Source organism: Rhinopithecus bieti, unplaced genomic scaffold (assembly GCF_001698545.2).
Source record: "Rhinopithecus bieti isolate Rb0 unplaced genomic scaffold, ASM169854v2 scaffold_9690, whole genome shotgun sequence".
Taxonomy (NCBI): Eukaryota; Metazoa; Chordata; class Mammalia; order Primates; family Cercopithecidae; genus Rhinopithecus; species Rhinopithecus bieti.
In genome coordinates this window covers 1,697,554-1,720,218 of record NW_016806622.1, presented here as the reverse complement: position 1 = coordinate 1,720,218, position 22,665 = coordinate 1,697,554, and the positions used below count along the sequence as shown (strand labels likewise).

The following is a 22,665-nucleotide window of genomic DNA, read 5'->3' as shown; positions in this document are numbered from 1 at the left end:
AAAAAAAAAATTAAAACCTTCAAGAATACTTTAGATCGAGCTTGCCCAACAGGATGGCTTTGAATGCCACTCAATGCAAATTTGTAAACTTTCTTAAAACATTATGAGATTTTTTTTTAAAGCTCATTAGCTACCATTAGTGTTAGTGTATTTTATGTGTGGCCCAAGACAATTATTCTTCCAGTGTGGCCTAGGGAAGCCATAAGATTGGACCCCCTGCTCTAGACTTTAGCAGAAGCCTTGCAACATAAAACCGTACATGAGACTTTAGACTCTTTTGTTTTCGTTTTTCTTTTTTGAGACGGAGTCTTGCTCTGTCGCTCAGGCTAGAGTGCAGTGGCACATTCTCCGCTCACTGCAACCTCCTCCTCCCTGGTTCAAGCGATTCTCCTGCCTCAGCCTCCCGAGTAGCTGGGACAGGCACCCGCCACCGCGCCCGGCTAATTTTTGTATTTTTAGTAGAGACGGGGTGTCACCATCTTGGCCTGGCTGGCCTCGAACTCCTGACCTCGTGATCCACCCGCCTCGGCCTCCCAAAGTGCTGGGATTACAGGCTGAGTCACCACGCCCGATCGGCTTTAGATTCTTTTACCACTTTCCCGAAGGGAAAGGAAGTGAAAATATCTAAGGAAGGACTACTATGAATCTTCTCTGAGTAGCAAAACGAGAGAAGGTTTTTGGAGTCAGGACTGCAGTTAAGTTGTCAAGGGGCAGAGATGTAAGCAGTTCCTGGTTTAGTTAAAATACTTTAATTTTTATTTTTTTAAGCCTGGCTTTTGGGGTGAAAGAGTAAACTTAGGCACGGGGGTCTGGGTAGGGCGAGGATACTCATGGACGACTATGCAACCCTAGGGCCACAGCACCCAAACTGTAGGGGAAGAGGCGGGGCGAGAGGGGACGAAGTAGAGACAGCAAGAGACTCACTTTTGAAAGGCACTTTCCGGTTAGAAAGCACTCTCACATGCTTAACTCATCGTACACAGTATCCTTTCTGCGGGTCTCCAACATCTACAGACGTTAAAGGCCCAACAGGGTGGCCACCTTCATGCGAGATTCCGAGGAGGGCCTCGCTACCCGCCGGTTCCCGCGGCTCCGCAGTCAGCCGCGAGCGTACGTCACAAGCCCGCCGCCAATCGGCGCCCGGCAGGTCACCTCTCCCAGGGCCCGCCGCCCCGCCCGCCGCCCAGGCCGAGGCCGCGAGTGCCCGCCAGCCGCTTCCGCCCTCGGCGCAGGCGCTGCAGCTTGGCCAGAGCGGAGGGGGCTCAGGAGAGGAGTGGACGCCGCTGGCCAGGATGGTGCTGGAGAGCGTGGCCCGCATCGTGAAGGTGCAGCTCCCCGCATATCTGAAGCGGCTCCCAGTTCCTGAAAGCATTACCGGGTTCGCTAGGCTCACAGGTAATCCTCCCCGATCAGCCAGTCCCCATCCTTGCACGCTGGCCAAGCGGGGGAAGGAGGCTTAAGAATCCTAGGGCCAAGGGGCGGAACGGAGTTCGGCGCCTGGCACGTGATCCCCGCGCGCAGAGGAAGGTGGGCGCGCGCAGGCGCAGCTGCCTGGGGAAACGCCTGTGAGGCTGCATCCAGGTGCTTGATGTGCCAGGGTCTTTTGTCCTCGGAGTTGTCTCCGGTGTCATTCCGTGGCAAGATACCAGGTTTTTGCAGAGAAGGTGCTGAGTTGGGAGCAGGCCGGTCTCTTTCATCTCCTGCCCTGCTCATCGGGCTCTGTAGCGTACTTGTTTACTTTAAAGCAAGATAAGTTGTCGTTATCTAAGGCCTCATGTAACAGGCAGCCCCAGCTATCGGCTGGGTTGTAGCCTCAGCATGTGGGTTGGGTGGGAGTGTGTGGGAGAGAAATATAGACTTACACGTAACACGTATATGACCGTTTTATTTAGTAACGAAATTAGGAGATAACCTCCATTCCCTCAGGTTAGAATTGACCTATCGTGGGGGTATTTGCGGTCACCTCCGTTTCTAGGTCCCCGGGCCTACTGAGGGAACTTAAGTTGGAAGAAAGGTACCTTACCCAAGAAAGTATTCGAAGGCCGGTATGGGGGTGAAATCTTAGAAAATGAAATTTAGTGAATATATGTAACGTTCTATACTTAAGGGCCCTCACTTAACCCACAGAACTCATGAGGATTTCACATCTAAAGGATGAAAATCTCCAGAATGCAGTCAACACTTGGGAGATGGTGTTGAGTTACAAGCATTTCATTGTTAAGAGGGATATTTCTAAACGGAACTCAGACCGAGTTTCGTTGTAAGGGGGATATTCTAAATGGAACTCAGACCGATGGTGAAGACATCAACAAGTATTGAACTCCTGTGTCATAGGTTATCAGGAAGTGCAAACATTAATTAAGATAATTCTGAGGTAAATAGGGTTGCTTCGCCGGGAACGTTCTGAAGATCCATAGTACCTGACCTAAAATACAGCAATCGCACCGCTGTCTGGTAGAAGAAAAATAAGATTTGTGTAGACTAAAATATAGAACTGATACCAAATTAACCAAATTAGTGAAAGTTATTGGGAGGTAAATTTCAGTCTAAGGAAGATTTTTTTTTTTTTTAAATTAAAGAATGTTTTCCCCAAACAAATGTGGTGCTTTGGTAATAGCCCCTCTCAAAGATGAAGAAAACAAACAAAAAGACTCTGGTGATGGGTGGTCGATAGATTTAGAAGGGATAAACTAGATGACAAATTCTCTTCCAAATCTAGAGATCAATTGAATTATGCTCAGACAGCCGCTCTGTTGAGTGGATTGTGAGATTTTAATATTTTTTAAATATTAAGAGTTTTAGTAGAAAATATGCAATTGAATAGAAAGCATGGTAACAATAATAAACATTAAAAAGGAACATCTAAACATCAGAAGCAATGCAAAAGTAAAATAAAATGAAAACGTTTTACATCAAGTGTTTATAAACATCAAAATCTTTTGATCCTACCAGTTTACTCTGACAGAATTGCAGCAATTCCATACAATTTTGACTTTCCCCACTTCTTTTACTTAAGAACCTTATATATTTTAATGTAATCCTCATTTTTTCCCTGACAACTAAATGCTGATTTTAGTTTTAACATCACAATGGGCCTAACTATTCATTCCCTTACAACTGGAAATTAGAAATGTTTCTGTTTTTTAAAATTCACTATGTAATAGTTCATTGGCAAGTAAACAAATACCAGTTGTATTTCTCCCTTTTGGATGTCTTCACTTAAATAGCAATACCAGGCCAAAACGGTATTGGCCTGGTTTTTGTGACATTTGTACCCTTTTGTCAACTTACCCTCTTACTAATTTACATAAGTTAACTATTGAGGAGTTTTTAACGGTCAAGAAAGGAAAATGTCCAATGAATTACTTATGTTTTTTCCAGATGGTGGCTGCATTTATATGAGTTTCAATTTTCTGTAAATCAAGTATAATTGAAGAAAATTAGAAAGTATGAAACTAGATTTAATGGCTAGATTTTAGAAGTGTGCTTTCTTTTCTCGAGGATCCCTAGTGTCAACAAATATTTAATTCCTATTAAAGACATTAAGAAAACTCAACCAAAACTTTTTCCCTCTTAAATCAAGAATATATAGTAACTTCCTCTTTAAAGGTGTTAAATATTTAATATGAAGACTGATTCTCAGAAATAATGACCATTCTGAGAAGTATTTTAATAACATACATTTAACTTAAGTCCCATTACGATGTGGCTATAGGTAATAGTTCTCATTTTATTGCTGGTTTGTTTAGGAAACATGAACATACCTGTAATAACTGGTTTATGAAAAAAAAGAGCCCTTTTTGGGTTGGATGAAACAATTTCAGGGTTTATTTTGGAGTATTATAGAAGAAAAATTTCAGTGGCTACTTTCTACTCTTGGTCTCCCATTCTGAATAGATTGTAGTGGTTAATGACATTTGGCTTTCTTAAATGAGTTACATGTAGAATCCATAATGTAGACTTTTGTTAAAATAAAACCTGGAAGACAACTTTTAGCAATTGTTTAAAGTGTCTAGGAGACCAAAAAATATTTCCATTTTCTTTTATGAAAATTGGAGCAAAAAACAGTAGAGTTCACATTATTATTGCCTACATTTCCTTCCCTATTGAAATTAGTTTTTTTTTTTTTAAAGCAATTGACTCTTTTATGATGACTCTGCATTCTTAGAAAACACATGGAGATCTTTAATGACCATATACTAGTTAAGTACAGGCAATTCTTAACTATCAGAAACAACTTATCTATCTTTGTCACATTTTCAAGAGTGAGGCGTTCAAGATAAATTATTGTGATTAGCTAATTTATGTTTAATTTAGGTTTTTGTTTTGTTTTGGTTTTTTGAGAGGGAGTCTCTGTTGCCCAGGCTGGAGTGCAGTGTCAGCTCACTGCAACCTCTGCCTCCTGGGTTCAAGCAATTCTTATGCCTCAGCCGTCTGAGTAGCTGGGATTACAGGCGTGTGCCACCATGCCTGGCTAATTTTTTGTATTTTTAGTAGAGACAGAGTTTTACCGTATTGGCCAGTCTGGTCTCGAACTCCTGACCTCAGGTGATCCGCCTGCCTCGGCCGCCCAAAGTGCTGGGATTACAGGTGTGAGCCACTGCGTCCAGCCCTACCTTAGGTTTTAAGTGGTGATAGTAAAGCCATGCCTTCAATGTATTTTATCTTTTCAATAGTTAAGAAATAGAAATAATTTTTGTGTTTAGCTACAAATGATAAATGAGAAAATACGTTATAAAATAACCAGCAACCAAGCTGCCAGTGTTATTTTTATGGTATCATAAGATGATACGGCTATATTATATGTAGATGTTTGAAAATTTGAAATGGAAAATTTCTGTTCTAGTTCTATGGAATGTAATTCCTCATTGAGATCCGAGTTTGTCTATGGGTACGTTAAAAAAAGTTTTAATAATAGTATTTATATGTCTTGAATAGGTGTTATAGCTAGCCTGTATTATTATATATAATAAAAGGTTAAACCTAATTCTGTTTCCCAAAGGAGATACTTCGTTTTAACAGTGTCTAAACTTTCAGAAAATTTATGTTAAAATTGCTAGCTACCATATTAGTCCGTTTTTATACTGCTATAAAGAACTGTGCAAGAATGGGTAATTTATAAATGAAAGACGTTTAATCCGCTCACAGTTCAGCATGGTTGGGGAGACCTCAGTAAACATACAATCATGGAGGAAGGTGAAGGGAAAACAAGGCATTTTCTTCACATCATGGCAGGAAGAAGTAGTGCCAAGCAAAGGAGGAAGAGCCCCTTATAAAACCATCAGATCTCATGAGAACTCACTCAGTATCACAAGAACAGCATGGGGGAAACCACACCCATAATCCAATTACCTCCACCTGGTCTTTCCCTTGACATGTGGGGATTATAATTCAAAATGAGATTTCAGTGGGGACACAAAGCCTAACCAAATTAGCTATTCAAGTTGCTTTGAAATTTTCTTTTCTGACTAGATTTTGGCTTTCTTTTTTGAAAAAGGGTTTCACTCTGTTGCCCAGGCTGGAGTGAAGGTGGCGTGATCTCGACCCACTCATTGCAGCCTCGACTTAGCAAGCTCAAGCGATCCTCCCACCGCAGCCTCTTGAGTAGCTAGTACTACAAGTGCACGCCACTACACCTGCCTCATTTTTTTGTATCTGTTTTTAGAGGTGGGGTTTTGCCATGTTGCCCAGGCTGGTCTTGAACTCCTGAGCTCAAGCTATCCACCCACCTCAGCCTCCCAAAGTGCTGGAATTACAGGTGTGAGCCACTGCGCATGGCCTAGATTTTGTTTCTCTGTTGGTGCTGGTTCTTTCATTCTTCCTTTTTGGTCCTGTTAATTATCTTAATAGCGGGATACATGGACGGCTGAGGCAAGATAATTGCTTGAGTTGTGACACTGCATTCCAGCCTAGGTGGCAGAGCGAAACCGTCTCTTAGAAAAAAATGGGATAACATTAGGAGATACAACTAATGTAAATGACGAGTTAATGGGTGCAGCACACCAACATGGCAGATGTATACATATGTAACAAACCTGCACATTGTGCACATGTACCCTAGAACTGAAAGTATAATAATAAAATTTTTTTTTAAATGGGACCTAAAGTTCATTATGAATATTAGGTCCTTGCTCAGTATGGAGCTCGATAAGAAGATGAACAATTCATATTTAAAAACTGGCAAAACAGGCCAGGCACAGTGGCTTATGCCTTTAATCCCACCACTTTGGGAAGCTGAGGCGGGCAGATCACTTTAGGTTGGGAGTTCGAGACCAGCCTGGCCAACATGGTGAAACCCCATCTCTACTAAAAATACAAAAATTAGCTGGGTGTGATAGTGCACACTTGTATTCTCAGCTTCTCAGGAGGCCAAGGAAGGAGAATCACTTGAACCCAGGAGGCGAGGTCGCAGTGAGCTGAGATTGTGCCACTACACTCCAGCCTGGGTAACAGAGTGAAACTCTGTCTTCAATAAAAGAAAAAAAAAATTGGCAAAATGGAAAAAAGAACAAAATCTTATCCTTTGCAGCAATATGGATGCAGCTGGAGACCATTATCCTAAGGAGATTAACAGAGAAATAGAAAACCAAATAACACGTACTCTTATAACTGGGAGCTAAACATTGAGTATTCACGGGCATAAAGATGGCAACAGTAGACACTGGGAACTGCTAAAGGGGAAGGAGGCAGAAGGCCAGGGTTGAAACTATTGGGTACAATGCTCACTACCTAGGTGAGGGGATCAGTCATACCCCCAACCTCAGCATCACACAATATACCCATGTGACAAACCTGCACGTTTACCCCCTCAACCTAAAATAAAAGTCAAAATTATATTAAAATATTTTAAAAAGGAAATTTGGGCACACACAAAGGGAGAACACCATGTGAAGATGGAGGCAGTGATTGGGGTGATAGGCCTACAAGCTAAGGGACACCACAGCTTCTCTCTCAGATCCTCCAGAAGGAACCAGCTATGCTGACACCTTGATTTTTGACTTGTCGCCACTAGAACTGTGAGCGAATACGTTTCTGTTGTTTTAAGTTAAAAAAGAAAACGAAAATGCAAGCACAAACACATTGTTCTCTGCAGTTTAGGGAATCCTAGTAGAGACTACTGCTCACATTTGTTCTCTCTTCTCTGCTTTAATGCCACTGCCTTAGTTTTATCTCAAACTATTTTCTTTCAGACTATTTCCATGGATTTCCAACAGGTTGTTTTGCCTTGTCTTCTTCCACTAGCCCTCTCCACTATTCTGTGGCCCTCTAATACATCTTCCATCTGATATCAGAGTGACTTCATAGGTGAACAATTTCCTAGTTAGGTTAATATTCATATATTTCAGTGGTTTCCTGTTACACATAGGGTAGATTCCTACTTACCTGTTGAATATCAGAGCTTATCATCATATGGCACCTGTTTAGTTCTACAGTTCCCTTTCATTAAATTCTGGCAGTACTGTAGTGCTTAGTTTCCCAGACACTTAATGTATGTCATATCTCTGTACCTTTGCCTATGCAGCTTCCTCTGCATGGATTGAAGCTCCTCCTCCCATATTCCCATGAACTTCTGTACTCTTCATCTTTCAGAAACCTATTTAAGTATCAAAACCTGTACAGTTTTTGCTCATCCTGGTAAAGAGTGAATAACTTGTACCTCTGCGTTGCTTCTGTATGATTGCACATACTACACAGTACTATAATCGTTTTTTATAGGTCTGTATTCCATTCTAAATGGCAAGCTCCTTTCTGATAGGGACTGTGTTTTATAATTTTTGTATCTTCAGTACATGTCCCATCACTTGACACATGTGAGTGAGGTATTACAATTTTAGAAAGTGCTGAAAGTTTTTTTCTTAAATATTTTAAGTAGTCTTACTGTATTTTAACTTATACTGTTATTATTCATAAGCCATGAACAAAGGCAAATAAGTCCAGACCTTGTAGGAATTATCTCAAATGCCAGTTTATTGGAGTACAAACTCAATTAGGCTAAAACTTACTGAAGTCTTGGTTTATGTAAGTCTCTGTTAAAGGGTAGGGAGTTAGGAATTTTTTGTTTAGTTGGGGAGGAGACAAATATTTACCTAACCATATAGTTTTAAGGCAGAATGCATTAATAGTTTGATTTGTGTTCTGTAGTTTTTACTGAGTGGATTCCTACTTCATTCATTTCTCCCAACAATCCTATGAAGTTAGGAGACTTTACTTTTCTCTGTGCCTTGAAAATTTTGTTCTCAAGTGCTTGAGCTTCTGGCTTTTCATTCTTTAGGTCTCTGCTTAAAGGTTCTTTTTTCAGAAATCTTCCCTGACCCCTTACCTAAAATTACAGCCAACCTACTGCTTTGCCTCAGGTTAGTTTTTCTCTTATGTCATCCTTTATTTCCTTTATAACAGTTACTACAGTCTGTGATCATCTTGTTTATTCACTTGTTTATTGTCTCTCTCCTCTGAAATATATACCCTATGAGAGAAGGGACCTTATCTAACTATTAGCTGGTATCCCCATATAGTACAATTTGTGGAGTGTGGTGGGTACTAAGTAAATACTGTTGAACAAATGAACTTACATTTGTTATTCCTGCTTTACAGACAAAAGAAACCTGGTTCCAAGTATATGAAAATCTGGATTTACACCACAGATAAACTGAATTAGTTGTTTACTGAAGTCCTGTTCTGTGCAAATTACTAAGCTCTGGTTACATAGAGATAAATAAGACAGCTACTGTATTTGCATTTAGCACAGTATCTCTACATAGTAGGTGTATTAGTCTGTTTTCACACTGCTATAAAGATACTACTCAAGAGGCCAGGTGCTGTGGCTCACACCTGTAATCCCAGCACTTTGAGAGGCCGAGGTAGGCAGATCACGAGGTCAGGAGATCAAGACCATCCTGGTCAACATGGTGAAACCCCGTCTGTACTAAAAATACAAAAAAATTAGCTGGGTGTGGTGGTGCACACCTGTAATCCCAGCTACTCAGGAGGCTGACGCAGGAGAATCACTTGAACCCGTGAGGCAGAGATTGCAGTGAGCTAAGATCGCGCCACTGCACTCCATCCTGGTGACAGAGTGAGACTCCATCTGAAAAAAAAAAAAAAGATAATAACCAAGAGTGGGTAATTTATAAAGGAAAGAGTTTTAGTTGACTCACAGTTCTGCATGGGTAGGTAGGCCTTAGAAAACTTACAGTCATGGTGGAAGGGAATGCAGACACCTTCACAAGGCAGCTGGATAGAGAAGAGTGAAGAGTAAAAGGACAAGAGCCCCTTATAAAACCAGATCTCATGCGAACAGCATGGAGAAACCACCCCCATGATCCAATCACCTCTCACCAGTTTCCTCCCTCAACATGTGGAAATTATGGGGATTATAAGAGGTGAGATTTCGGTGGGGACACAGAGCCAAGCCATATTATTCCATCCCTGGCCCCTCCCAAATTTCACATCCATTTTGCATTTCAAAACTAATCATGCCTTCCCAACAGTCCCCCAGAGTCTTAATTCATTTCATCATTAACTCAAAAGTTCACAATACAAAATCTCATCTGAAACAAGGCAAGTCCCTTCCACCTATGAGCCAGTAAAATAAAATGTTAATTCCTTTTAAGATACAATGGCAGTACAGGCATTGGGTAAAAACACGTATTCCAAATGGGCGAAATTGGCCAAAACAAAGAGGCCACAGGACCCATGCAAGTCTGAAATCCAGTGGGGTAGTCATTAAATCATAAAGTTCTAAAATGTTCTCCCTTGACCCCATGTCACATCTGGAGCACACTGATGCCAGGGTAGGCTCCCATGGCCTTGGGCAGCTCCTTCATGGGCTGGCATTGAATGCCTGCAGCTTTTCTGGATGCATGGTACAAGCTGTTGTTAGATCTACTATTCTGGGGTCTGGAGCAGGTAGCCTTCTTCTCACAGCTCCTAGGCAGTGACCCAGTGGGGACTCTGTGTGAGGTCTCCAACCCCACATTTCCCCTTTGCACTGCCCTAGCAGAGGTTCTCCATGAAGGCTCCATCCCTGCAGTAGACTTCTGCCTGGACATCCAGGTGTTTTCATACATCCTTTGAAATCTAGGGTGAAGTTCCCAAACCTCAATTCTAGACTTCTGTGCACCCGCAGGCCCAACACCACATGGAAGTCACCAAGGCTTGGGGCTTGCACCCTCTGAAGCAATGGCCCAAGCTGTATGTTGGCCTCTTTTAGCCATGGCTGGGACACAGGGCGTCAAGTCCCAATACTGCACAAAGCAGCAAAGCCCTGGGCCAGGCCCACAAAACCATTTTTTCCTTCTAGGCCTCTGGGCCTGTTATGGAAGGGCCTCATGTGAAGACCTCTGACATGCCCTGGAGACATTTTCCCCATTGTCTTGGTAATTAATATTTGGCTCCTTGTTACTTATGCAGATTTCTGTAGCCAACTTGAATTTCTCCCCACAAATGGATTTTTCTTTTTTTTTTTTTTTGGCAGGGGAGGGACAGAGTCTCCCACTGTCACCCAGGCTGCAACGCAGTGACGTGATCTCAGCTCACTGCAACCTCCGCCTCCTGGGTTCAAGTGATTCTCCTGCCTCAGCCTCCCGAGTAGGTGGGACTACAGGCACATGCCACCATGCCCAGCTAATTTTGTATTTTTAGTAGAGATGGGGTTTTACCATGTTGGCCAGGATGGTCTCAATCTTTTGACCTCATGATTCACCCTTTCAGCCTTCCAAAGTGCTGGGATTACAGGCGTGAGCCACCAGCACCCAGCTGGGTTTTTCTTTTCTATTGCATTATCAGGCTGCAAATTTTCCAAACTTTTATGCTCTGCTTCCCTTTAAACCTAAGTTCCTATTTCAGATCATCTCTCTCTCAAGTTAAAGGTTTCATAGCCCTCTTGGGCAGGGACAAAATGCCACCAGTCTGTTTGCTAAAGCATAGCAAGAGTGACCTTTGCTCCATTTCCCAATAAGTTCCTCATCTCCATCTGAGACCACGTCAGCCTGGATGTTATTGTGCATATCACTATCAGCATTTTGGTCAAAACCGTTCAACAAATCTCTAGGAAGTTCCAAACTTCCCACATCTTACTGTCTTCTGAGCACTCTGAAGTGTTCCAACCTCTGCCAGTTACCCAGTTCCAAAATTGCTTCCACATTTTCAGGGTATCTTTATAGCAGTACCCAACTCTCTGTTGTAGCAATTTACTGTATTTTCACACTGCTATAAAATAAATAAATAAAAACATAAAAATACTACCCCAAACTGGGTAATTTATAAAATAAATAAGTTTAATTGACTCACAGTTACGCATGTGGCACCTTCTTCACAAGGAGGCAGGAGAGAAGAGTGAAGAGCAAAGCAGGAAGAGCCCATTTTAAAACCAGATCTCATGAGAACTCACTATCAGGAGAAAAGCATGGGGGAGATTCCCTTGATTATCTAATCACCACCCACCAGGTTCCTCCCTTGATGTGGGGATTATGGGGATTACAATTTGAGATAAGATTTGGAAGGGGACACAGAGCCAAACCATATTAGTAGATACTTAATAATTACATGGTAAATATTTAATTTTATAGTAATAATTATATAGTAAAAAACTGTTTAACAATGAGAAATTGATTACTTCTTTCAGAAAATGTTTAGTAAGCACTTAATAAAAATCAGAAAGGGGGGATTGACTGGAAAGGTACTACAAGAGCAAACTTTCTGGGGCAATGGAAATATATTTTGTCTTAGGTGGTGTTTATAAGTCCATATAGTTCTAAAACTCATCCAACTTAGTGCTTACCAAACACAGAGCTTGGCCAGGTGCGGTGGCTCAAGCCTGTAATCTCAGCACTTTGGGAGGCTGAGGCAGGCAGATGGGAGTTTGAGAGTCTGGCCAACATGTGAAACCCCATCTCTACTAAAAATACAAAGATTAGCAGGGCGTTTTGTCAGACGCCTGTAATCCTAGTTACTCGGGAGGCTGAGGCAGGAGAATCGCTTAAACCTGGGAGGCAGAGGTTGCAGTGAGCCAAGATCATGCCACTGCACTCCAGCCTGGACAACAGAGCGAGACTCCATCTCAAAAAAGGAAAACACACACACACACACACACACACACACACACACACCCTCAATAAACTGAACTGTAAATTACACTTCAAACAAAAGTAAGTTAAAAGTAAGTTAAATAAATTGAGCCAGACATTATATAGGCACTGGGGACACAGGTGATCAGACAAATAAGGTCCCTGCCCTTGTATCTCTCTTTTTGTTTTTTTTGTTTGTTTGTTTTCCTCTTTCTTTTTTTTTTTTTTTTTTTGGAATAGTCTCTTCTCTGTCTCCCAGGCTGGAGTGCAGTGGCGAGATCTGGCCTCACTGCCACCTCTGCTTCCGGGATTTAAGCAATTCTCCTGCCTCAGCCTCCTGAGTAGCTGGGATTACAGGCACACGCCACCACGCCCAGCTAATTTTTTGTATTTTTAGTCGAGACGGGATTTCACCATATTGGCCAGGCTCGTGACAAACTCCTGACTTCAAGTGATCTGCCCACCTCAGCCTCCCAAAGTGCTGGGATTACAGGCGTGAGCCACCACACCTGGCCCCCTTGTATCTCTTATATTGTGATTGGGGAACATGATAGGTCGATGCAGCCATTAAAATTTATGTTTCCAACTGATATTAAGAAATTGGGGAAATAATATAATAATCTGACATACCATTAAGTAAAAAATACAATATAGCCTTATTTTTAAAGCATTTACAGCCTATGTATTTACATACTAAAAAAGAGATAAATTTACCAAATAAATACGTCAATGTTATTTTTTATAATCCTAAGACAAAAATAAATGTGTACTGAATAAAATACATCATTTTATACAAAAATTTGCTTGGTGTGGTGGCACATGTCTATAATTCCAGCTATTTGGGTGGCTGAGGCACAGGAATCGCTTGAAGCCAGGAGGCAGAGGTTGCAGTGAGCCAAGATCACGCCACTGCACTCCAGCCCGGGTGACAGAGTGAGATTGCCTCATTATAAAAACAAACAAACAAATTAAATTATTTTATTTGGTCAGGCATGGTGGCTCACACCTGTAATCCCAGCACTTTAAGAGGCCAGGCTGGGCTGATCATCTGAGGTCAGGAGCTTGAGACCAACCTGACCAACATGGTGAAACCCCATCTCTACTAAAATACAAAAATTAGCCGGGCATGGTGGCGTGCACCTATAATCTCAGCTACTCGGGAGGTCACTGAGGCATGCGAATCGCTTGAACCCAGGTGGCGGAGGTTGCAGTGAGCTGACACTGCACTCCAACCTGGGCAACAGAGTGGGACTCTGTCTCAAAAAAAAAAAAATTATTTTATTTTGCACATTGTTTACAGTTAGTAATATTTTCCTTTCAAAGTATCTAAAATATCTGTAATAGCTGAACATATATCAAACAGATCCAATGAGACTAGCACGGTTTAAATTTTTTTTTTAAGTTTCTTGTTTGATTTTTCTGTATTTTATCTTTCTTCATATAAAATCAGCCTTAATTGACAGAGAAATATTCTACATACTCATTCATATGTGGGAGCTAAAAAAGTTGATCTCATGGAGATACTCAAATGGTAATTACCAGAGGCTAGGAAGGGTAGGGAGCAGAAAATGAAGAGAGGTTGGTTAATGGGAACTATAGTACAGTTATCTAGGAAAAGTTCTAGTATTCAACAGCATAATGAGGTGACTATTGTTACCAGTAATTTTAGTGTATATTTCAGAATAGCTAGGAGAGAAAATTTGGAATGTTCTTAATATAAATGATAAATGTTTGAGGTGATGAATATCCCAATTACACTGATTTGAGCATTAGACATTGTCTGCATGTATCAAAATATCACATGTACCCCATAAATATGTACAGTTATTATGTATCAATACAAAAAAATCAGTACAAAAAAATCAGGCATGGTGGCTTATGCCTGTAATCCCAAGACTTTGGGAGGCTGAGGCAGGCGGGTCACTTGAGGTCAGGAGTTCGAGACCAGCCTGGCCAACGTAGTGAAACCCCATCTCTACTAAAAATATAAAAATTAGCCAGACGTTGTGGTGTGCTCCTGTAGTTTCAGTTACTTGGGAGGCAGAGGCAGGAGGATAGCTTGAGCCTGGGAGGTGGAGGTTGCAGTGAGCCAAGAGTGCACCACTGCACTCCAGCCTGGGCAATGGAAGTGAAACCCTGTCTCAAAAATAAATAAATAAGGTTGTCATCTTTATATTCGCATTCACTTGCTTTTTGATAAATTTAAGCTTTTATGACTTCTAAAATATTGTAATATATACAATAATACTTAATGTTATTCCACATTGAATAAACATTTAAACTGCTGTTTCAACTTACATACTGGATACTGGGGCCAAATGCGAGCTAAGACATTCATTGCCTAGAAGATAAGTGTAAATACAAATTATAGAACAATATGGTGAGTGAGAAAGTGACATTTGTACTTTTTCATTCCATCTGTAAGTCAGTCATTAAACATATATGAGGCATCTACTTTGTGCCGGGAAGAGTAGAACAGAATTTCTTTTCTCATAGGTTTATAGAAGAGACAACTTTAGAAACAAGTAATTATGGTAGTGTGGTAGCAGAAACATGAGGAATGCAGCTTGGAAACACAGGAGGAAGTGATTAATTCTGCTTTATGAAATTGAGGAAGACCTCAGGGGGAAGTAATATTTGACTCTAGTCCTGAAGGGTCTATACAAATTAGTCAGATAAAACAGAAGGAACTCCATGTGCAGAGAACTCAGAAAGGCTGCTTACTAGACAATAGCCTTGACTGGCTTCAGGTACATGAAGAGACCATATTTGTGGGAGTTGAAGCTGGAAAGGTAGTCTTGCCATTCTGTGGAGATGGCACTTTATAGAGCCAATGATCTGTAGCAGCACTGTCCAGTAAAACTTTGTGGTAATGGAAATGTTCTCTGTACTGTTCAATATGGTAGTCACTAGTCACATGTAGCTAGCTATTGAGCCTCTGAAAGGTGACCAGTGTGTCTTAACAAACAGTGTTTTACATTTTACTTAATTTTAGTTTATTTACATGTGAATAGCCACATGTGGTTTTTTTTGTGTTGTTTTGTTTTTGAGACAGAGTCTTGCTCTTGTTGGCCAGGCTGGAGTGCGATGGCACAATCTTGGCTCACTGCAACCTCTGCCTCCTGGGTTCAAGCAGTTCTCCTCCCTCAGCCTCCCAAGTAGGTGGAATTACAGGCGCCTACCACCATGCCCGGATAATTTTTTGTATTTTTATTAGAGACGGGGTTTTGCCATGTTGGCCAGGCTGGTCTCGAACTCCTAAGCTCATGATCCGCCCTCCTCAGCCTCCCAAAGTGTTGGGATTATAGGCGTGAGCCACCACACCCAGCCCATATGTGTATATTAACCACGTTTTCAATTTTCTGTATTTTGTTATGCTTTAATATTTTTTAGGGGCCTTGTTGGCTGTGGAGACTATTTAATTCCTAGAGATATTAAATAACTTGCCTGTGAGCATGTCTTTCATACGCAAACCAACTAATCCAAAACCCATGCCCCCAACCACCTCCTTTATCTAACCCCTTACACATGAAGTCAGTATCTCTCCTGTCCTAAATCACCCCAGGGATAGGTAGAAGACAACTAGGGACCACTACTTTTGCCCAGAACCCACTGAAATTATTCAAGCTACCCAGTCCTAAACAGTTTCCTGCCTTGCCTTTCCCATGGAAACCACAATAAAGGCCTGTGCCCATGCTTTTTTCCTTTCCTCTTTCTTCCTCCTGATCAACCCTAGTACCTTCTCATGTGGCCCTGCATTGCATAGTGTATCTCCTCCTCTTGGGAACTATAAGTAATAAACCATTATTTCAAGACAGTTTCTACAAGTCTACTGGGTACAAATCTAACAGTATGGCTAGTGGTGCCCATATTGAGTAGCACAGATCTTATACATAGGCCCCCTTCTCCCCCAAAAAGCAGTTCTGTGTCATCTCCAGAGCTTTAATTCACTCAAAGTACCTATTTGGAGTGTCTCCACTTTGGTTATGAAAATGTAACAGCCAACATGGCAGACGAAGTTCATACTTTTACAGAGTTTTATTCTGGTAACTACAAGATTATATTCCCGAAGATTTTTGCCATATAGCATTGTCAAGTTATTTGGCAAAATATTTTTTTCAAAGAAGTTGCTAGTACTTCCTCACCAATCTCTATAATCTCTGAATAAAAGTTACCATTTATTGTGTCTTCTTTGCCACCCACTCTTACAGGTGCCATCTATGCAAATGGTAGATAAATAGGTTTTTTCATTTAGATTTCTTTGGCATGATGTTATATCAAAAATAATTCCATTTTGGAAGGGTTCATATTAAGTCTTTCAATAGTTAAATAGTACTATTATCTCTTGAGGGTAGTTTTACCAATAGAGGAACAGATTTTAATTTTAGATCTATTGAGTTTCATTCATGATAACTGACAACAGGCTTTGGATTTAGGCTGTCCTGGACTAAACCTGCGTAGGCTATAGTTTTCTCACATGTAAAATGGGGATAATAATGATACCTACCACATTTGGTTGTTTAAGCTAACATAGTGTTAAATGGGCTAGGGCCATTATACTCTTAGCATAATCTGTTCATTTATCTTTAATGTTTATTAGCATGCATTAGCATATTCCCGTTTTTCTCTTTTCTCAACTAAGCTATTTCTACATAGTGCCTAGCAAGGTATCAAATTAGGCATTCAGTGAAGGAAGTTAACTGATAATTCTATAAGAACAGAAAGGAGCACATCAGAGGCAGGGCGCTAGCAGACATTTGATAAATGTGTGTTGAAACGTTTATCTTGGTTTCCTGGTATGGGGAACTATTGCATAGGCATAGGGACTGTTGCATTTTTATCACTTATATTCCCTGTCCCCTTAAGACAGACTGGGTACTCCAAAAGGCTTTAAGTGAAGTTTATGGAATGAGATGCATCTTAAAATGAGAACATTCAACATAGAAAGCTTCAATTTATTCTTTAAAATAGTAGCTTTTACACAACATTTCAGTGCTCTTTAGCAACATTTACCAAAAATGTACCTTAAAGCATCAGAGGACATGTTATCTCTGATAATATGAATCAGTGGTAAAAATTTTGCAGATATTCTGTAGTATGATTTTAGACATAGTATTAAGGAGATAAAAAAATGTTTTCTCAACCTATAAAATATATCATACATTGAATTTTGTTTATAGTTATAGTAATCATAATTTCTAAAATAAAAATAGACAAACACAAATAGACTTGATGTAAACAATGAGATAGAATATTTGAAATGGAACCTATTTCTGAAAGTTAGGTTTCTAGTTTCACTGGTCTCAAATTATAAATAAAATAAGGTGGTCTTTGGCAGAACTGGCTTTATTGTGTTATTCACAGTTTTATGGATCCATTAAAAAGAAATTAATGTGAAAAGTAACAGATAAAGAATAAGCTCAAGGATGAAACTAGACATGCTATTTTGAATTCTTTTCCAAGAGCACTCCAGATTCTGACAAATCTACATATTTAGTTTCAGAATGGCTTCGGTTATTGCCTTTCCTTGGTGTACTCGCACTTCTTGGCTACCTTGCAGTTCGTCCATTCCTCCAGAAGAAAAAACAACAGAAGGATAGCTTGATTAATCTTAAAATACAAAAGGAAAATCCGAAAGTAGTGAATGAAATAAACATTGAAGATTTGTGTCTTGCTAAAGCAGCTTATTGTAGGTGTTGGCGTTCTAAAACGGTAAGATGTCTGTTTACATGTACACGAAAATTTTGCAGTGCTAGGATTGTTTTGTCTCTTAAATTCCCAGTTTTGAAGTTCTTTAAGATGAAAGAATTTTCTGTAACATTTGATATTGAAAGACCATATTCCTAAATTGAAGTTTTCATGTCATGATAGATACTACCTACATTAGAAAAGTTGGAACAGCAAAGAAAATAAAATCTCATGCTTTCACAATATTTGGCATTTATCTAGAGTAACACGTATTTTAAAATACACATTCTTTGAGAGATGACATAAGGTTTAGTGGAAGAAAGCTTTGGTGTCATAGTAAATAGTGGTCAAATACGATACTTGTCACAGTATGAGTTTGGTTGGACAAATTACTTAATTTTTAATCTCTAATCTTCAGGGTTTGTTTGTTTTAACCTGATACATCAACATTACATATTTTTGAGAAGTGAGATGATATATGTAAACTGCTTTAATAATGTGAAGTAGTAAATGATAGCCTCAATTATAGATGATTTTTAATGTGGGAAGGAGTTTGGAGTGATAAGTACTATAAGTAGTTAACAAAATCTGTTTTCTTGCACTTGGTCATAGATTATTTGAGGTTTTAAGTACAGTATTGTTCATCATAGCTTTGTAATAGCAAAATTTCTATAAACTAAATATCTGATAAAAGGGAAACGATCATGTTTTTAAAGTATGTATAATGACATGAGATCCTGATATAAGTAAGAAAGCATATTACAGTATGATACCAATTTTGTTTAAAAAATGAATACACACAGGCCAGGTGCAGTGGCTCACACCTGTAATACCAGCACTTTGGGAGGCCGAGGCAGGCGGATCACGAGGTTAGGGTTTCAAGAACAGTCTGACCAATGTGGTGAAACCCCGTCTCCACTAAAAAATACAAAAAAAATTAGCCAGGCATGGTGGCACGTGCCTGTAATCCCAGCTACTCAAGGAGGCTGAGGCAGGAGAATCGCTTGAACCCGGGAGGCAGAGGTTGCAGTGAGCCGAGATCACGCCACTGCACTGCAGCCTGGGCGACAGGGTGAGACTCTGTCTCACAAAAAAACAGAAAAAAAAGAATACACACAGTAAATGCAGAGGAAAAAATATACCAAACTGTTAATTATTATTACCTATATCTGGATGGGTTATGAGTAAATTCTTTAAAATTTATTTTATTTATTTATTTTGCGGGGGACAGAGTCTTGCTCTGTCACTCAGGCTGGAGTACAATGGCATGATCTCGGCTCACTGCAACATCTACCTCCTGGATTCAAGGAATTCTCCCACCTCAGCCTCCCAGGTATCCAAGACATAGGCACACATCACCACGCCCAGCTAACTTTTGTATTTTTAGTTAGAGATGGGCTTTTGCCATGTTGGCTAGACTGGTCTTGAACTCCTGACGTCAAGTGATTTGTCCATCTTTGCCTCCCAAAGTGTTGGGATTACAGGCGTGAGCTACTGCACCCAGCCTAAAATATATTTTTGTTTTCAAAAATTGTGTGGTATGCATGAGTTTTATAGCAAGAAAAAATTATAATTTATTTTGAATTAAATTCCATTTTTTAAAAATTAAGCAATAGGTGAGCTCGAAATTTAAACTCCACAAATGACCAAGAACTTATTTGATTCCCTTTTAAACCTATTGTCTGTTTTAGTCAATCATATGGAATCATTCATAGGTTTTTATTTAAAATCTAAAGCAAATAATGAAGTAACTGTTTAAATTGTTAGATTTTGAATATGGTTCAGTTGGATGTAGAATGTAACTATTACTCAGGAAAACGATCTGATTTTTTTAGCAAGTGATATGCTTTCTTTCTGGGAGCATTTCACAAATGTTTCTACCTAATGAACCATATTTTAAAAATAACACTTGTAATTCTTTTTTCTTTTTAGTTTCCTGCCTGCGATGGTTCACATAATAAACACAATGAATTGACAGGAGATAATGTGGGTCCACTAATACTGAAGAAGAAAGAAGTATAATAATATTATAACAATATTTTCTCATTCTTTGTGTATAGAAAATTTTAAAATGGTGTTCTTAATTATTACTGCTGGTTGAACAATTATCTCTTCCAATTTATTTTCTTGCTGCACTACTGTTTGTATTTGATCCTTTGTATATTCAGTCACTTAATTAGAAATTAAATTGTCAAGCCTCTTATTCTGACTTCAAAGAATTAATGTATCTTCCAACAATAAAATCACTTCTGATTTTAATTTAGGAAAACCTAAATTGTGGCTATGAATCCAAAGCTGTTTGTTTCTTTGAATATCAATATTTTCAACAGGATCTTGTATTTAAAATTCCCACCTACATTGTTAAATATATATTTTTTATATCTCTTTTGGTTTTGATAATCTGAAGTGTGTTTTTCTTCTTTTGGCCTCCCAAACTTCATTTGTTTAGATAAATTAAAAAAAATATTGCCATCAAGAATTACTTGTGTTTTCACAGAGATAGACTCTGCTTCATAGAGATTGTTGTGTATTTAATATGAATATCCTAGCTTTAGAAAAGAAGTAAACTGGATATAAAAAGTTCCATTGAGGAACAGTTATTTACAGTATAAAAGATTTGTTTACTTTACAAAAGGCTTGTGTCTGTTTGTGTGTGTGTATATTTTAAACTATTTGACTCAGTGACAGCTGGGATGGAATGGCAAGAACACTCACAACCAAAGTCGTGGGCTGCTGCAATTTGAAGATCAATTAGTAATAAACATAAGACATATTAATTCATATTAAAATGATAGTTCAGTGTTGTGTGCTTACGTGGACATTTTTCTCTTTTTAACACTGTAAACCATTAAAATATAGTCATCCCTCATATACGCTGGGGACTGGTTCCAGGGCCGCACGTATACCAAAATCTGCCCATACGCAAGTCCCACAGAAAGTCTTGCAGAACCCATATGTAGAAAGGTTGGCCCTCCAATTGACCCTCCATACACATGAGTTTCACATCCCATGCATGAATGCTGATCTGTGTGACCTCACCTGCTTTTGATTGAAAAAAGTATGCACATAAGTGTACCCACCCAGTTCAAACCCACGTGTAAGGGTCAACTGTACAAAAAAGTTTGCACAATAAATGTACTGGAGAATCTTTAAAATGTTTGTACTTTTTAATCCTACTATTATGAGTCTTTTTAGTTTCATCTTACATTACTACTCTCATAATAGCTATCCTTAGCCAGGTGCCATGGCACAGGCCTGTAGTCCCAACTGCTGGGAAGATTGAGGTGGAAGGATAGCTGCAGTGCAGGAGCCCAGGAGTTCAAGGCCAGGCTGGGCAACATAGTGCTCTGCCTCTGCTGGGCTCTGTAGGGAATCCTTTCTGTTCTGAAAGAGTTACCATTTAACCCCCTGCACTGAGTGTGTTTCTGAGACCTTGCTAGGCACTATGGAAACTGCTTAGTTGAGAAAAGACAAATACAAAAACTTTTCTTTAGTCTATTTAAGATACAATTCATTCAGTTCACTTTGCTTTCTTTTTATAAGATGGTACAAGAGGCAGACAGAGGTAATCCTAGAAATAAAACTAATGGTTATTGAGCACTCGTATGTACCAGACACTACACTAAACATGGTACTTGGGTTTTTCATTTGTTACATGTAATGTCAGGTTCAATTATATGATCGTAACTTCTTCATGACCAGCAGCATGTATTATAGAGTTAGAAATGTAGTCTGGTTTTTGAGAAGTTTTGCAAGGTGTATGTCCAAAATTGTTGTTCTTTCCTCACATGTCAGTGGGGGATAAATACAGCATTACTCTCACTTATTTGGGTATTTTTTCGGATACCTTTTCTTCAACACTCTTAAGGGGCCTCACTGTCAGATTAACCAATTATTTTTCCTCAGCTGGTCACAAGACTTTGGAAAAAATCCACCTCACCAAAATTTTGGATATCCTGCTCTGTGGTCGTGAAATGCTTTTCTTTTTGTAAAATCTATCACTGCATCTCACAGCAAGTTGTTTTCACACATGTTCTAGTGGTTCCCATAACTTAGGTTTCACAGGAAGTAAATTTACTAAAACGAGGAGACTAAAATGAATGACCAACTTTTAATTTTGTCAAATAACATTTTAAAATTGAAAATGAATTATCTCATAAAAGGTAATTTTAATACCCCAAAAGATGGTTATACTCTTAGAATAAAGACTTTTCCCTGCCACATTTTCAGTTGTTAAAATATGCTAAGGGTTATGCCCATATCTTTTCCTACCTGTTCAAATTTTTCAGAAGCCTAAGGTTGGTAGTAAGCTGTTGCTTCAATAACTCCTTTAAATAAGCATTATCAGTTCCCATTACTTCTTGTAAATTTACGCAATTTTATCTTGTCCATCTTTAAGAAACAGACATCTAATAACCAAATGTATTTGAACTGATACAATATAAGTAACTTGTAGAACTTGAGGATAAGTGGTAAAAGAAAAAAAAAAGTAACTTGGTTCTTGAAATACATGTCTTGGGTTTCTAGAGCCTTCAAATACAGCCCTGTTGTTACTGTGTCACATTATGATTGTTTTGAGGGCTGCTTCTGCTTACCTAGGAAACTACTCATGCCTTACTCAGCAAGTGAGCACCACCATTACATAAACATCAGGTATCCAAAAGTGTTAGCAGGCTTGAGGTATGAATGATTCATTCATGTGGGTAATTAAGCAAGCTGAATTATGGAAAGCACCTCAAAATTCACACAATTCAGCTTTGAGTTCAATGCCAAATAGGATGATTCATTAAGTTGCCTTTGTATTTTGTAACCTAATTTGTTAATAAGTTACAGGAAGCCAATTAAGCCAGCTGCTGATCTATATATATATAGTTCTACCTTCCTCATTGTATTCCATAGTCTTTCAATAGAA

General features: G+C 39.4%; 1 protein-coding gene across 1 annotated transcript; it reads left to right on the top strand.

The window, feature by feature from the left end:
• Positions 1 to 1,157: 1,157 nt before the first annotated feature.
• Positions 1,158 to 20,908, top strand: CISD2 (CDGSH iron sulfur domain 2). Its single transcript, XM_017877078.1, has 3 exons — positions 1,158 to 1,395; positions 17,563 to 17,777; positions 19,686 to 20,908. The coding sequence occupies exons 1-3, from the start codon at positions 1,293 to 1,295 to the stop codon at positions 19,773 to 19,775; spliced, it is 408 nt and encodes a 135-aa protein (XP_017732567.1). The 5' UTR covers positions 1,158 to 1,292; the 3' UTR covers positions 19,776 to 20,908.
• Positions 20,909 to 22,665: the final 1,757 nt, after the last annotated feature.

Bases quoted from the DNA above. Each gene is read 5' to 3' on its own strand.
- CISD2 (XM_017877078.1), top strand. From the start codon at position 1,293: ATGGTGCTGGAGAGCGTGGCCCGCATCGTGAAGGTGCAGCTCCCCGCA. The intron at 1,396-17,562 runs GTAATCCTCCCC...CTACATATTTAG, and splicing joins CGGGTTCGCTAGGCTCACAG to TTTCAGAATGGCTTCGGTTA. The intron at 17,778-19,685 runs GTAAGATGTCTG...TTTTCTTTTTAG, and splicing joins GGTGTTGGCGTTCTAAAACG to TTTCCTGCCTGCGATGGTTC.